The sequence below is a fragment of the Onychomys torridus genome, chromosome 13, assembly GCF_903995425.1.
Source record: "Onychomys torridus chromosome 13, mOncTor1.1, whole genome shotgun sequence".
Taxonomy (NCBI): Eukaryota; Metazoa; Chordata; class Mammalia; order Rodentia; family Cricetidae; genus Onychomys; species Onychomys torridus.
The window spans coordinates 23,924,245-23,937,628 of NC_050455.1; the positions used below are offsets into that span (position 1 = coordinate 23,924,245).

Sequence of the window (13,384 nt, forward strand, 5' to 3'; positions counted from 1 at the left end):
CAACCTTAGTGTGTCCTCTACATCATCACTGCGTAGAGTGATTCAAATAAGCCTAAGACAATACCTCCTAGAAAAACGAACATACATTTACAATGACTTAGAACATTAAAGTTCTTTTATTACAAAAGTCTGTACAATGAAGTGCCAAACACAGCAATGTAATTATACTGGTGGACATACATATATCTATATAATACTTCTATATAGATATAATTTTTATTTGTACCAAAGTAAAACTCTCGCAGGTGCCTAATTCTATGACCACTGCTAACCACGAGTCAGTGACAGCACACACAAGTGTGTCACCACCGCACTACTCAGCCAAAACCAACACCCAGTGACCAAATCATGACGCAGCTGAAACTCAGTGAAACCAGTCAGGCTACAGACTTATAAAAATATTGTACTCAAATAGATTCAGCGTTATAGAGAAGGAATATATTATTTAAAACATTTAAATAGTGCACATGGACATTTTTGCATGTGGTATACAAAATAAAACATTCATAAAAATATACAGTGCACATAAAATTACATGTAGCAATCCTGTCTGGAGACCAAAAGAAACTAAAAAGTACACCACATGATGGGTTCAAATCAAATGATACATTTTTTGGCATTCTTAATTACTTTCCTAAAAATACATTATGAATGATCTAGCAATATCAAAAGGAACAACACAAACAAGGCTGGATGATTTAGTGCTTCTTAAAAAAAACTTCCACTACACATTCACTACTGCTGGACTTTTCCCTCTCCCCAAAAAGGCATTGCACACACAGTGAAATGTGAAGTACTAGAGACACTATTTATTATGAAGCTACCTCAAGTTCCTACTGTGTAATAATAGTGCCAGAAGTTGGAGGTTCATGCTTTCCTCACCTTATTAAAGATGTTGTGAAATTCCATTTGTATGAAAAACTATTACTATTAAGAAAATCATGCATGAGTCATTGCATGCAAAGCATGGGCAAAGTGAGACATTTATCAATTGAAAAGCACAGGGCAGGGGGAGGGGTGATCCACTTAGAGTAAGCCTGACTCACATCTGTTGCATTAACACAGAAGGCATTATTCCGTAAAAAGGGATTAGCAGATTGCCTGAAGAAAAGCCATGCAAACAAAGCCAAAGGAAAAGAAACGCTAAGCGCCTAGGGAAGGGTGGCCCACTACACACCCTGAAGTGGTTGCTTCAGACAGCAAGCAACTGGGGAGAGGTGGTCATTTTAGGGGAAGGCACCCCCAGGACATGTAAAGCTGCAGTGGTATAAGCCCTTGAAGAACAGATTTACTTAAGTGTCATCATTCCTGTGCCAACTGAGGCCATGTGATGACATACACAAACCTGAGCACCATCCAAGTCCCTCCATACTGGCACAGCTATTTTCTCACATTATCTGGAGGTGGGTGGGGGACAGCGCAGGATCTGATCCAGACAAGTCACATCATTGCTGGTAGACAGACAGGAACTGAAGTCCTGTAGGCAGCATGGGATGTGATTCAGCTCTGTGAGTGATGTGTGCAATGTTTCAAATGACTAAGCAAGGCTGCTCTGTGGTCTACCCACTGTTATCTTTGTTCAGGTAGGACCATGGATTTGCAAATTCTGGCTAAGTACTATCTGTGCAGGTGGGTGTCACTCTGGGAATTACACAGAAAGGTGTTCCACACTAGGATTTGAAAATTCAGGTTGGTTTTCTAGGAAAAACAAAATACAGTTGCATATGTCACGTTTATAGGCTTCTCTTTTACATTTTCAGTCATTCTGTAAGAAAAAGGCAACCGAAGAATTCAGTGTGAAGGTTTTCCTCTCAATTTTCTTCAGCAATGAAAAAGAAAAACAAAACAGTAAACAACAAAGAAGCTCTGTATTTCCAAAGTTCTTGTGAAAAGAATAAAATTCTTGTCTTTTGCTAACAGATGTGTCTGTAGTAAACAATGGAGGGGTCTGCATGTTTGCTAAGTGTGGAGCGTCTGAGGTACTGAGGAACGGCATTCCTTCCCTACTGAACCACAAACAAGTACAAAAGGGTCTCTGAGTGCCTGACAGGGTGAACTCAGTGCGAGCCAAGTACACATGAGGAACTTCAAGGAACACAACTGACTTTATGATGTCACTTTTCAGGGAACATATTTTATATGGATTTTGAAGAATCTTGTTTGCTGATAAGAACTTCAAGAAGTCTAAGCTTGGCTTTAATTTTCTTGTACTCCTTATATTCCTCAAGCACTGGGACACGATCCTCTTTCTGGGCATTCCTAGGGAAGATAAAATCTGACTTAAAAGTTGTCCTAATATGGAGCATAATATTACAAATTCAGGCTGAAATAAAGCTTCTCTGAAGGGCAAAAGGATAGTGGACTAATTCATACACAAAGATCACTCTAAAAATTCTATTTTTGATGGATCTCTCTAGTAACTGCTTAAATAATGTTCTATACTTTTTAACAATCAGCAGGGGAGTCTGTGCTAGAAAGTTCCCATGAGTCATTTTATACATTTAGTTAACCACTCCACTTCAGCATCAAATCACCTCAAGTATAATTGTTTTCTTTCAATATAAAGAAGGTGCATGGAAAATGCCTTTATAGCACTTATATTTTCTTAAACTTTTTTTGTGTATACGTACATTGTACATGTGTGTGCATGAGAGCATGCCAGAGGTAAACCTTTGTCTTGTCCACCTTGTTTTTTGAGGCAGGGTTTCCCATTGCCTAAAGCTAGCTGAGTAGCTAAGCTAGCAGGCTGTCAAGCGCAGTGATACAGCATTCAGACACCACCACCAACTGGTGTGGGCTCTGAGAATCAAACTTGGGGCCACAGAGCAGGCACATCACTGACTGAGCCATTTCCCCAGTTCTCGGTCTTTTTAAATCACACTTGATATAGATGTGAAACTCTAAAATGATCTCCTGGCCCCAGCTTCTTTGTAAAGAACATATACTTTGGAATTTGTAACAGTTCCTGGTTTGGTAGGGCCACCGAAGTTACTCTGAGACTTAAGCCTCAACTCTGCTCACTACTTCTCTTGAAGTGTATGTGTGTGCATGGGAATTTGCAGAGGCCTCAGGAAGACATTTGGCCTCCTCTATCCCTCTTCACAGGGTTTCCACAAAACAAGGTATCCGGCAGAGTCTAAAGCTTGCTAGTCTTTAGTGAGACTGGCTGCTGTACAGTGAGCACCGCGGGTCCACCTGTCTGCACCATGACTACTGGAGGATACTACAGGATAAACATGAAGAATCCAGCCAGTGGCACTTAACCCCAGCACTGGAGGTGGAGGCAGGCAGATCTCTGAGTTCAAGGCCAGCCTGGGATATAGAGTGAGTTCCAGGACTACTAGGGCTACACAGAAAATCCCAGTCAGGGATTTCATTCCTCCTGTGGGAATCTTTCCTAAGAGAAGAGATACATATAACAGGCCAGGGGCTCCCATCTTATCCTTGCACCAACACTTTCTCTGCACCAGCAGGTCAATCTGAGTTCCAGACCAGCCTGGTCTACACAGCAAGTGCCAGACTAGTCATGGCTGCATAATGAGGTCACTTCTAAGCAATACAAAGTCACTGGGGGCTGGGAATGTAGCTCGGTGAGAGAATGTCTGCTTCATGGGTTTGAGCTCCAGCACTGGCAACAAACAAGATGTGCTTTAGGAAAACCTTGAAATAGTTGAGATGCTTACTCCAGTTATGACTTTTCCTTGACTCTAATAACAGCAGGTCTTGATAGCATGGAAGAATGTTATAAAATTGGCTAGGGGTGGTGGTGCAAGCCTTTAATCCCAGGAGGTAGAGGCAGTGGATCTCTGAGCCAGCCTGGTATATGGTCAGTCCAGGACAGACCTTGCCTCAGAATATATAATTTTGTCTTTTGCAGTGCTGGGGACAAAACCTCAGGGCCCTGTACATCCTAAGCAAATGCTCTTGCACCAAGCTATAGCCTTAGGGTTAAAAATAACATTTCAGGGCTAATATCCTATAAGCAATGTGTCTGTAACTCTTCCTTAGTGTGTGGGAGCATGAAAGCTCATGTACTATGACATGCGTGTAGAGATCAGAAGACACCTTTTAGGAGCTGGTTCTTTTCTTCCCCATGCAGGTTTTGGGGATCAAACTGGAAGCCTCTGTACCTGTGTTTCCAATCCCATGTATTCCATTATCTTAACATACGTTTTGTGAATTAAAGGAGAAAGATGTCAACATCTACAATGCTTAACAAACCTTCCATTTTGCTGATAAAATGTTTCTTCAAATTCCCGTAACGTTTTACGTAGTTTCTTTTTCTCAGCTCTGGCTTTCCAAAGCTGTTCCAGTAATTCAGGCCTAAATTAAAATGGAAGCAGAACATTACTAAAGGGTACAATTTCTTCATTATATTAACAGTGGTTCTAACCCTTACTGTAGCTGATTGGCTTTCAGAAACATACCAATGTCTACATTCCACTACACATCAATTAAATCACAAAACTGTTCTGGGGCTGTGGTAACTGCTCAGTTGATAAAGTGCTTGCTACACAACCCCGAGGAACCTGCACTTGATCCTCAAAGCCCACATAAAACCTCTGGGCCAGTGATGTGCATCCATGATCCCAGTTCTTCAAAGATCCCTGGCCAGCCAGTAATTAGAAAGTCCCAGTTCAATGAGAGACGCCTTCTCCAAAAAAGAACAAGGGGGAGGGAGGAGGCCACAGATAAGTTCAATTCCTAGCACCCACACGGTGGTTCAAAACTTTCTATAACTCTAGTCCCAGAGACCTAAAGCCCTCTCCTGGCCTTCAGGGGGCACCAGCCACACACATGTTGCAGAAACATACATGCAGGCAAGCACCCACACATATAAAAATATGTAAAAATGAATGGGTGCTGAAGAAATGGTTCATTAGTTAATAAACACATACTGCTCTTGCAGAAGACCTGAGTTTGGTTTCCAGCACCCATGTGTGAGGCAGCTCACAACAGCTTGTAACTCCACATCAAGGGGATCACAATGCACTCTTCTGACCTCCAGAGGCACTCAACACATGTGTACAAATCCATAAAATATACACATAATTAAAATAAAATCTTTTTTAAAAAGTACAAAAAAATAAGAGTCTTTTGTTTGTTTGTTTGTTTTTGGAGCTGAGGATCGAACCCAGGGCCTTGTGCTTGCTAGGCAAGTGCTCTACCACTGAGCTAAATCCCCAAACCCGAGTCTTTTTTTTTTTTTTTAAAGAAGGAGGATGGTAGCCAGGCGGTGGTGGCGCACGCCTTTAATCCCAGCACTCAGGAGGCAGAGCCAGGTGGATCTCTGAGTTCGAGGCCAGCCTGGTCTCCAAAGCGAGTTCCAGGAAAGACACAAAGCTACACAGAGAAACCCTGTCTTGAACCCCCCCCCCCCCAAAAAGGATGGCTCTTAAAGACAAACAAGTTTGTCTTCTGACTTACACACAAGTGCACATGGACAGATGGACAGACAGACACACACACACACACACACACATATACCTCCTAGTTAATTTTAAGGTGAAATAAGGGTTGAGAACCATTGTCATAAATCCATCTAAAGATAAGCAGGCCAATAAAAACAAGGCAAATTCTCAGTTGGTTCCTATAAGTGCTATAAGTTGAGTACAATTTTCCCCCCACATGGGAGGTTTATTGATGGGAGGGGAAGAAGGGACAGAGACCAGTCCCTGGGGATGAGAGGGAAGGAAAAGAAAGAGACTGAAGATGTACACCGCCTGCCTTTTATAAGGAAAGTGCTGAATGCCCTCGGGTGCTCTTAGTAGCTGCAGCTGAGGATGTGTCCTGTCAGGACCCTAAGGGCAGGCCAGTCCAGATGCCTGAATGCTAACAATCCTCCCTTTTATTTACTATAAGAAGGTGAGGAGTTAGAAAAGGGTAGCAGGTGAGGTGGGGATGAGGACGCCATGTTCTCAAAACTGCTTCCTACTGAACTGGGGGGTGTTGATCATCTTTGGGGACCTGAGAAAACTAGGGTGCATGTCCTGGGGTAGCTGGTTGTTTCACTTCAGTGTCCAGGCTCTGTAGAACATCTGATGCTGCTTGGACCTGGTAAGATGGTGTTTGAGGTGGATCCAAGTCGACTCCCTGGAGCTCACAAGAACATTTGTCAGTGTTGGATGGAGAGTCCCAGTGATCCATTAGGTGGGAAAGCAGGGCTGTCACATGCGGACCAGGTTCCTGTGTCCCGGCACATCTAAGACTTCCAGGACAGCCTATCCCAGTCACGGCACCACATGTTGTATTTTAAAAAAGGCGGGAAGGAGTCATGTCATACAACAGGGCCCATGTGGGAGGTTTATTGAGGGGAGGGGCTAGAAGGGGCCAGAGACCAGTCCCTGGGGATGAGAGGGAAGGAAAAGAAAGTACAATTTTCTTTGCTTTTTTTGTTTTTTTTTGGGGGGGGGAGCTAAGGATCGAACCCAGGGCCTTGCGCTTGCTAGGCAAGCCCTCTACCACTGAGCTAAATCCCCAACCCTGAGAGTACAATCTTTTAAATGAAATATTTAATAAAGAACTAGGAACCACAAGCTGGGGAGATGGGCTCAGCAAGTCAGGCTTGATCTATCAGCCTGATCCTGAAACTGATATAAAAAGGCTAACAAGGTTCCCCATACCTGTAACTCCAGCACTCTTACAGCAATGCAAGATGGAGACAGCAAAAACCAGCAAGAGAACATGCCTTCCACAAGGCGGAGGGTGAGAACCAACGCTTAAGGTTGTGTGTGTGTGTGTGTGTGTGTGTGTGTGTGTCTCTCTCTCTCTCTCTCTCTCACACACACACACACACACACACACACACACACACAAACTGGCAAAGGGTACCCTCTCACACAGTTTTAAAACAAAGTAAAATGAGCCTGGAGATAAGAGTACTTACCACCTTCCACACACAAAACTCTGGGTTCCATCCACAGCACTACCACCAGCAGCTCCCCACCACACACCCACACCCATACCCACACAGGGAAGGAAACAGGAACTACAATCTGTATTTGTAAATCATACTTATAAAAGTATCTCACACAAGCAATTTTTGATAAATCTCTTAATAGTAATTCCCTCCAAGCATATCTTGATATGTAAGTTTTATTATGAAATAAGCTAAAAATCACAAGCCCAAGTACTTACATAGAAGCTGCCCGAGTACTTGATAAGCGGAGATCCCGAGCTAGTTTTTCTTGATTTTCTTCAGCATCAGATTCTGAGTTTTCCAACAATGACTGTGTGTGTACAGCTGTTTTCAAGATGTCACTTAACTCAGAAGACAGACTGACACCATCTTCTTCTTCTTCCTAACACGAGAACCAAGCAGAGTGAACAACACAGGCCATGACTTTCCACTTTCTTGTCAGCAACGTAATTAGGGAATGACTTTTCTACACAATTACCTTGATTTCTTCAAAAAAATGTGCTGTTTCTCCTTCTATGATTGGCTGTAACATTTGGCCCCGGCGCTTCGTGGAGGGAGACCCCTGTAACAACCAGCAACACCTAATTTTTATATTTCACATATTTCAAGTAGTTAGTGCTGTTCACATTCCTATCATGTTACATTTAGCTAAGAGAGGCACTCAGTCCCCAGCAGCCCCCAGAAAAAAACAAGCAAACAAAACTCAAAACAGAAAAACTAAACAGAAAATCAGTTAAGATAAAAATAAATAAATAAATAAAACAGAAAGTACATAAAAACATGGGGGTTGGGGATTTAGCTCAGCAGTAGAGTGCTTGCCTAGCAAGCACAAGGCCCTGGGTTTGATCCTCAGCTCCCCAAAAAAAACAAAACAAAAAATATAAAAAAACATAGAGTGCATTTTCTGTTGACCAACTACTTTTTTGTTTTTTGTTGTTTTTCTTTCTTTTTTCTTTTTTTCTTTTTGGAAGAGCAAGAACACTAAGTTGGGGTGGTTAGGAGGGTGAAGAGGCTCTAGGAGGCTGGGGGAGGGGGAGAATACAAACAGAATATATTGTCTAAAAAACTTTTTAATAAAAATGAAATATATAGGAGGCTGGACAGATGGCTCAAGGGTTAAGAGCACTGGCTGCTCTTCCAGAGGTCCTGAGTTCAATTCCCAGCAACCACATGGTGGCTCACAACCATCTGTAATGAGATCTGGTGCTCTCTTCTGGCCTGCAGTCATAAATGCAGTATACATAATAAATCTTTTTCAAAAAAGAAAGAAAGAAAGAAATTTATATATAACAAAGTATTTCCAGAATCTTAAAGCAATCTTTTAAAATTTGAGGAAATTCTTTAATAGCTTCACTTTTCTTACATTTTATTTTGTGATATAGTAAGGGTAATAACTGACAGACTCACAAGCACCAAGTGTGATGTACAGATGACGACAGTCAGCCGTTTCTGAGATAGTTTCACTACACAGCACAGGCTAGACATGTGGATTATGAGACCCTCCTCCCTCAACCCTCTCATATATTATGATTACAAGCATGTGCCACCACACCCTGCTCAACTATCTTTATTTCGGAGTCTGAGGATCCCATCAGATTTTTTTCTTTGGAACCAAAACTAAATTAAACCAAATCCTAAGCTAGTGTCCATCTTAGCATGCAAGGTAATCATTACACCACTTAACTACATCCTAGCACTCCCCCATTTTTAAGAAAATTTTAAGACAGGGTCATGCTAAGTTGCTCTCTAGCTGGCTGGCATCAAACAAACTTACAATCCCCCAGGAATAGTGCTGTGACTTGTATTTAAATATTATAGATTTCATTTTTCTTCATGTTGGCATGCTCACTGTCCCAGCTACTCAGATGGCTAAAAGATCACATGAGCTCACAACTCAAAACCACCTGGGACAACACAGCACAAGACCCCATTTTGTAAAGTAAGTTTTGTTCTGCTTTTTAATGTACACCAATACAGGTAAGCATTATTTAAGATATTTTATGATATTTGTTGTGTGTGTGAGAGAGAGAAGAGTGTGGATGTACCACAGCATGTGTATCAACATCAGGTCAGACTTGATGGCAAGCACTTTTATCCGCTAATCTATCATCTCTCTGGCTCTGTGAATTAGCATTGTTTAATTTATTTAGTTTGGTTTTTTGAGACAGGGTTTCTGTATAGCCCTGGCTGTCCTGGAACTCCCTACCTATGTAGACCCTACCTATGAGACCTAGGCTAGCCTAGAACAGATCGCCTGCCTCTAGTGCTGGGATTGAAGGCCCATGCAGACACACCTGGGAGTTGGCGTTATCTTGATAGGTTCTTTTTTAACACCCATTATAGGGTCAGCAAGATGGTTCAGCCTTACTGCCAAGCTTAACAACTTTGCGTAGGAGGAGAGAACTGACTCCCTCAAATCTGTCCTCTGACCCCCACACTCTTACCAAGGCACACATTCACATAAGTAAGTGTTTAAAACCCATTTCTATTAGAATGCAACTAGAGGTACACTTTCATGGTGGTCATTACAAAAGCATCCCGAGACAAGAACTGAAACAGAGACTAGGTGAGGGGTATCCCACACAAGTACTACTTCTGCCATCTATATAGGTAAATCTGCACATAGCACTACCTGGATCTCACTGTCATACTCTAATTCGTGTGTTGTTTGTCAAGATTTAGTGCCATACACCTGGAAGTGCTTACCAAGGTGCCTAGAAAATAGTCATCGGCATTTTCTTCCTTTAAGATTCATAATCTCAACAATTTTTCAGCCTTGGCATGTCTGTCTCAGGAATACTCAAGCTTCTTGGTGTTTCATCTTCCCCTTTCTTTTCTTAATATACTTTGGCAAAAGGAACTGAAGAAATACTTGGGTGAGGCACTGTAATGCCTGCCTACAATTACACAACTCAGGAGTCCTGTTGAGTGGGCTAGTGAGTTCCAAGCCAGTTTTGGCTACAAGTGAGACTCTGTCTTTAAAACAAACCAAACATTTGTTTGCTTTACTTACAAGGACGGGAGTAATGCTAGCTCTTGTCAGCATCTGTTTTACAAGCCTGTATCTATCATAGAGAGGCTTAACAATGTGCCTTTCTTCCCTGGTCACCTGAAGCCGAAAAAAAAAGAAAGTGAAGCAAAGTAACCTTACTATCAGAAACCTAGATATCAAAAATAGGCAGTATGACTCCCTCACCCCAAATTTAATTTTTTAAGTAAGCAGGTGATCTCCCAGCTCTAGGAAGCAAGGCTGGACAAAAGCAGCCCCGAAGAACACAGATCCCCAACAGGACCCCGTGCTCTTCTGTAAGGGGGAAAGCAAAGCATCTTAGCAAGGAGGAATTACCGGCCTTCCGTGTTGACTTTCATAGTAAAGCAGGCTTTTCTGCAGAGATGTTTTCTCTTCTATCAAGTGATCTTTAGTCATTTTCTAGAATGGGGAAGGGGAAAGTACTGGTGTCATTATTCCCCTCACTCCCACAGTGTAATTAGGTGAAAGAGCAGATGGTCAGCAAACAGACTAGGCTAATGCCCTCTTTGATGATGGACTCGCAGCAGAATTTGTCACATTCCTATACAATTCAAACCTCCTAGCATGTCAATGAATACCTTTTCTTTTTTTTTTTTTTTTTTTTTTTTCTTTTTTTGGAGCTGAGGATCGAACCCAGGGCCTTGCGCTTGCTAAGCAAGTGCTCTACCACTGAGCTAAATCCCCAACCCAATGAATACCATTTTATGGCTTAATTTTATATTTTGTATAAATTATGAATGCTGGTTTGGGTACCTTAACCACCTTGTGTTCAATGTCCCAATATAAACATCAGTAATACTCCACTCTTCCTCAAAGGACTAAATTCATCCATGTAAAAGCACTTGTAACAGTGCCTAGCTAGCACACAGGAAACTTTGCTAACTACTTGATATTTTATAATGTTACAAAGTCTTCCAATCGTAAATATGGACAGAAAGCTGGCTCAGCATGTCTAAAAGACTGGACCAGAAGCCTGAGGGCCTCAGTTTAATCCAAATCAACCTGCAGAGCACATGGCAGGAGGAGAGGACTCCCTGTGTACGCTGTGGCATGCACACCTACACATACACACCTGCACATACACACCTGCACACGCACATGCACACACAAAGGAAGAAAGAAAAGACCAGTGTACACAGGCAAGGCCTGTGGTCAGAGGCCTGTAATCCCAGCATTCGAGAGGCAGCAGGAGGAGGAATCAGGACGTCAGGTTCAATGTGGCCTGCAGGATGACAGCCTTTCTTAGGCACCAACAACTGCTGATGGAATTCAGTGGCACATGTGCCCAGCTTGTGCAAGGGCCCCTGGATTCAACTGGCACCAAAAAATAGATGGATGGATGGATGGATGGATGGGTAGACAGACGGACGGATGATAAATAGTAGACAGACATACAGACAAATGAGACACTAAAGAAAATGACTAGTGGAGACACACACACATTTCAATACACACACAGATTGTATGACCCAGTCTCTAAGGAAACCCCTTAGCAGTGCAAAGATCCTGGAGAAAGCTCAAAAATGTCAATGTGCATCTCTAGTCTATGAGCCATGTTTCCCTCTGTATGGGCAGACATGTTCTTTACAGTGTAATACACCCATCTTTTACTATTCTGAATAGCAGAGCAGGCACAACTCCCTACAGGTGTTTGTACAGACCTCTCCTTTTGTCCCACAGGCTCATCCACTATCTCAATGAACCAATGTTCCAAGATACACTTCAACTAGATCAAATAAATTCTACATATTTCCAGGAATAGCTAACAGTTCTTAGTCTCTTACCAGAGGAAATGAAAGATTACAAACAATTGACTGGACAGTCGCCCCCTTTAACAAACATCACTTCAGATTATATTCATGCAGTAGGCACTAACAGAGTGCATCCTCTATAAAATACTATCATTTGACTTTCAAGTTTGAACCTGAAATCTAGGATTGTAAATCTGAATCAAGCTAATGCAACCAAATCACCTGCAGGAAGAGGAGACTTGTAAGAACAAGACAAAGCTGAAGGAAGGGATAGACTAAGTCAGCCCTGTTCAAGGGAAATAGACTCAACTATTTATATCATGAGGGAGGTGTACTCTGTTGCCAGTGTGCCTGGGTTCACCATGACATGGACAAAACTTCACCTGAGACGATCTCCCCAGTAATCTCACCTTACAAATGACTTGTTTACCAAGTGCTTTGCCTGACTACCTCATAGAGGGCAATATGGAGTGCTGGCCTACGTGCAGGTTCAGTGAACTCTTGTCTTGAGGGAGTAGGGCAGACACAGAGAAGGAAATTGGACTTTGGCCTCCATGCACATGTACCTATACTATCCATAAGAGTAATGGTTCCTAAAAAAAATGCAATTCATGAAATCCTGCTGACACTTAGATCACTTGTGGTTTTGGTTAGTTGTTATTTTATTTTTTTAAACAGAACGTCATGTGGCCCAGGCTGGGCTCAAACTCACTATATAGCTGAACTCCCAAACCCCCTGCCTTCAATTCTCTAGTACTTGGATTACAGATATGTGCCACCATGCCAGGTTTTTAAATGATATTTTTCTTTGTTTTTTGTTTTTGATTTTTTAAGATAGAGTTTCTCTGTGTAGCCCTGGCTATCCTAGAACTCTGTAGACCAGGCTGGTCTTGAATTTAGACATCCATCTATCTGCCTCTGCCTTCCAAGTGCTGGGATTAAAGGCATGTTCCACCACCGCCTGGCAAGATAATATTTTTTAATGGCTAATATCATATCTGTATTTCTTATAGGATTGTTGAAAAAACCAAGTGGCAGAACCCACATAGCTTATGCCAGATACCAACAGGCTAATACCAAGAACTCAGTACACACAACTACCATTCAAACTCAGCCATTTTATACTCTACACATTCATCTTGCCAACAATCTGCAACATGCATTAATACATAACATGCTAGGATTTAAAAGCATAGTTTGAAATGGCAAATATGAAGGTAGAAAAGTCAGGCTACCCAGTTCTCTCCCCTGCTATGCTAGTTACTTTGTTTCAGGTGTTCTAAAGGCTACCCCAGGCAGAGACCACAGCTCAGCACTACCTTGATATCCTCAGGAAGGTGACGTTCAACACGGTTTTCCTTCAATCGTTTTGTAATAAGTTCCAGAGTGGCTTCCTTAGATGGCTTCTTCTCCTTCTGAATGACTCTGGGGTCACCTTCACTCTCACCATCTTCATGGTCGAGAGAAGAGCCAAAACTTTTTGGAAGAGTGTTACTCCGAGGGCGAGTCTGAGGGACAAATTCTCCATCAGAGCTTCTGTGTTTTGCATCTAAATTTCAGAAGTAAGAGAATTAATAATTAAAACATACAGGCTCACATATTTCAAAGCTCCACATTTAGCACACATTATGTACACAGCAAGAGAACTATTCTACTTGTCCTTTTAAACAATATTCACAATTA

General features: G+C 42.1%; 1 protein-coding gene and 1 non-coding gene across 4 annotated transcripts in view; both read right to left on the bottom strand.

Moving 5' to 3' along the window:
- Window positions 1-86: 86 nt before the first annotated feature.
- The window catches only part of Fam13b (family with sequence similarity 13 member B), a 52,723-nt gene continuing 39,425 nt past the window's right edge, over window positions 87-13,384 (bottom strand). For 2 of the 3 annotated variants that reach the window (XM_036204382.1, XM_036204381.1), the window contains 7 exons: window positions 13,021-13,250; window positions 10,266-10,349; window positions 9,933-10,028; window positions 7,398-7,481; window positions 7,138-7,301; window positions 4,222-4,323; window positions 87-2,259 (listed from right to left, as the gene is read on the bottom strand). In XM_036204382.1, the coding sequence (XP_036060275.1) occupies window positions 2,136-2,259; window positions 4,222-4,323; window positions 7,138-7,301; window positions 7,398-7,481; window positions 9,933-10,028; window positions 10,266-10,349; window positions 13,021-13,250 (884 nt within the window). In that variant the 3' untranslated portion in view covers window positions 87-2,135. The remainder of the gene's footprint in view (window positions 2,260-4,221; window positions 4,324-7,137; window positions 7,302-7,397; window positions 7,482-9,932; window positions 10,029-10,265; window positions 10,350-13,020; window positions 13,251-13,384) is intronic. The other variant, XM_036204383.1, reaches the window with a different exon arrangement.
- Window positions 5,114-5,188, bottom strand: Trnaa-agc. The gene has a single exon. It is a non-coding gene; the product is annotated as a tRNA-Ala (tRNA).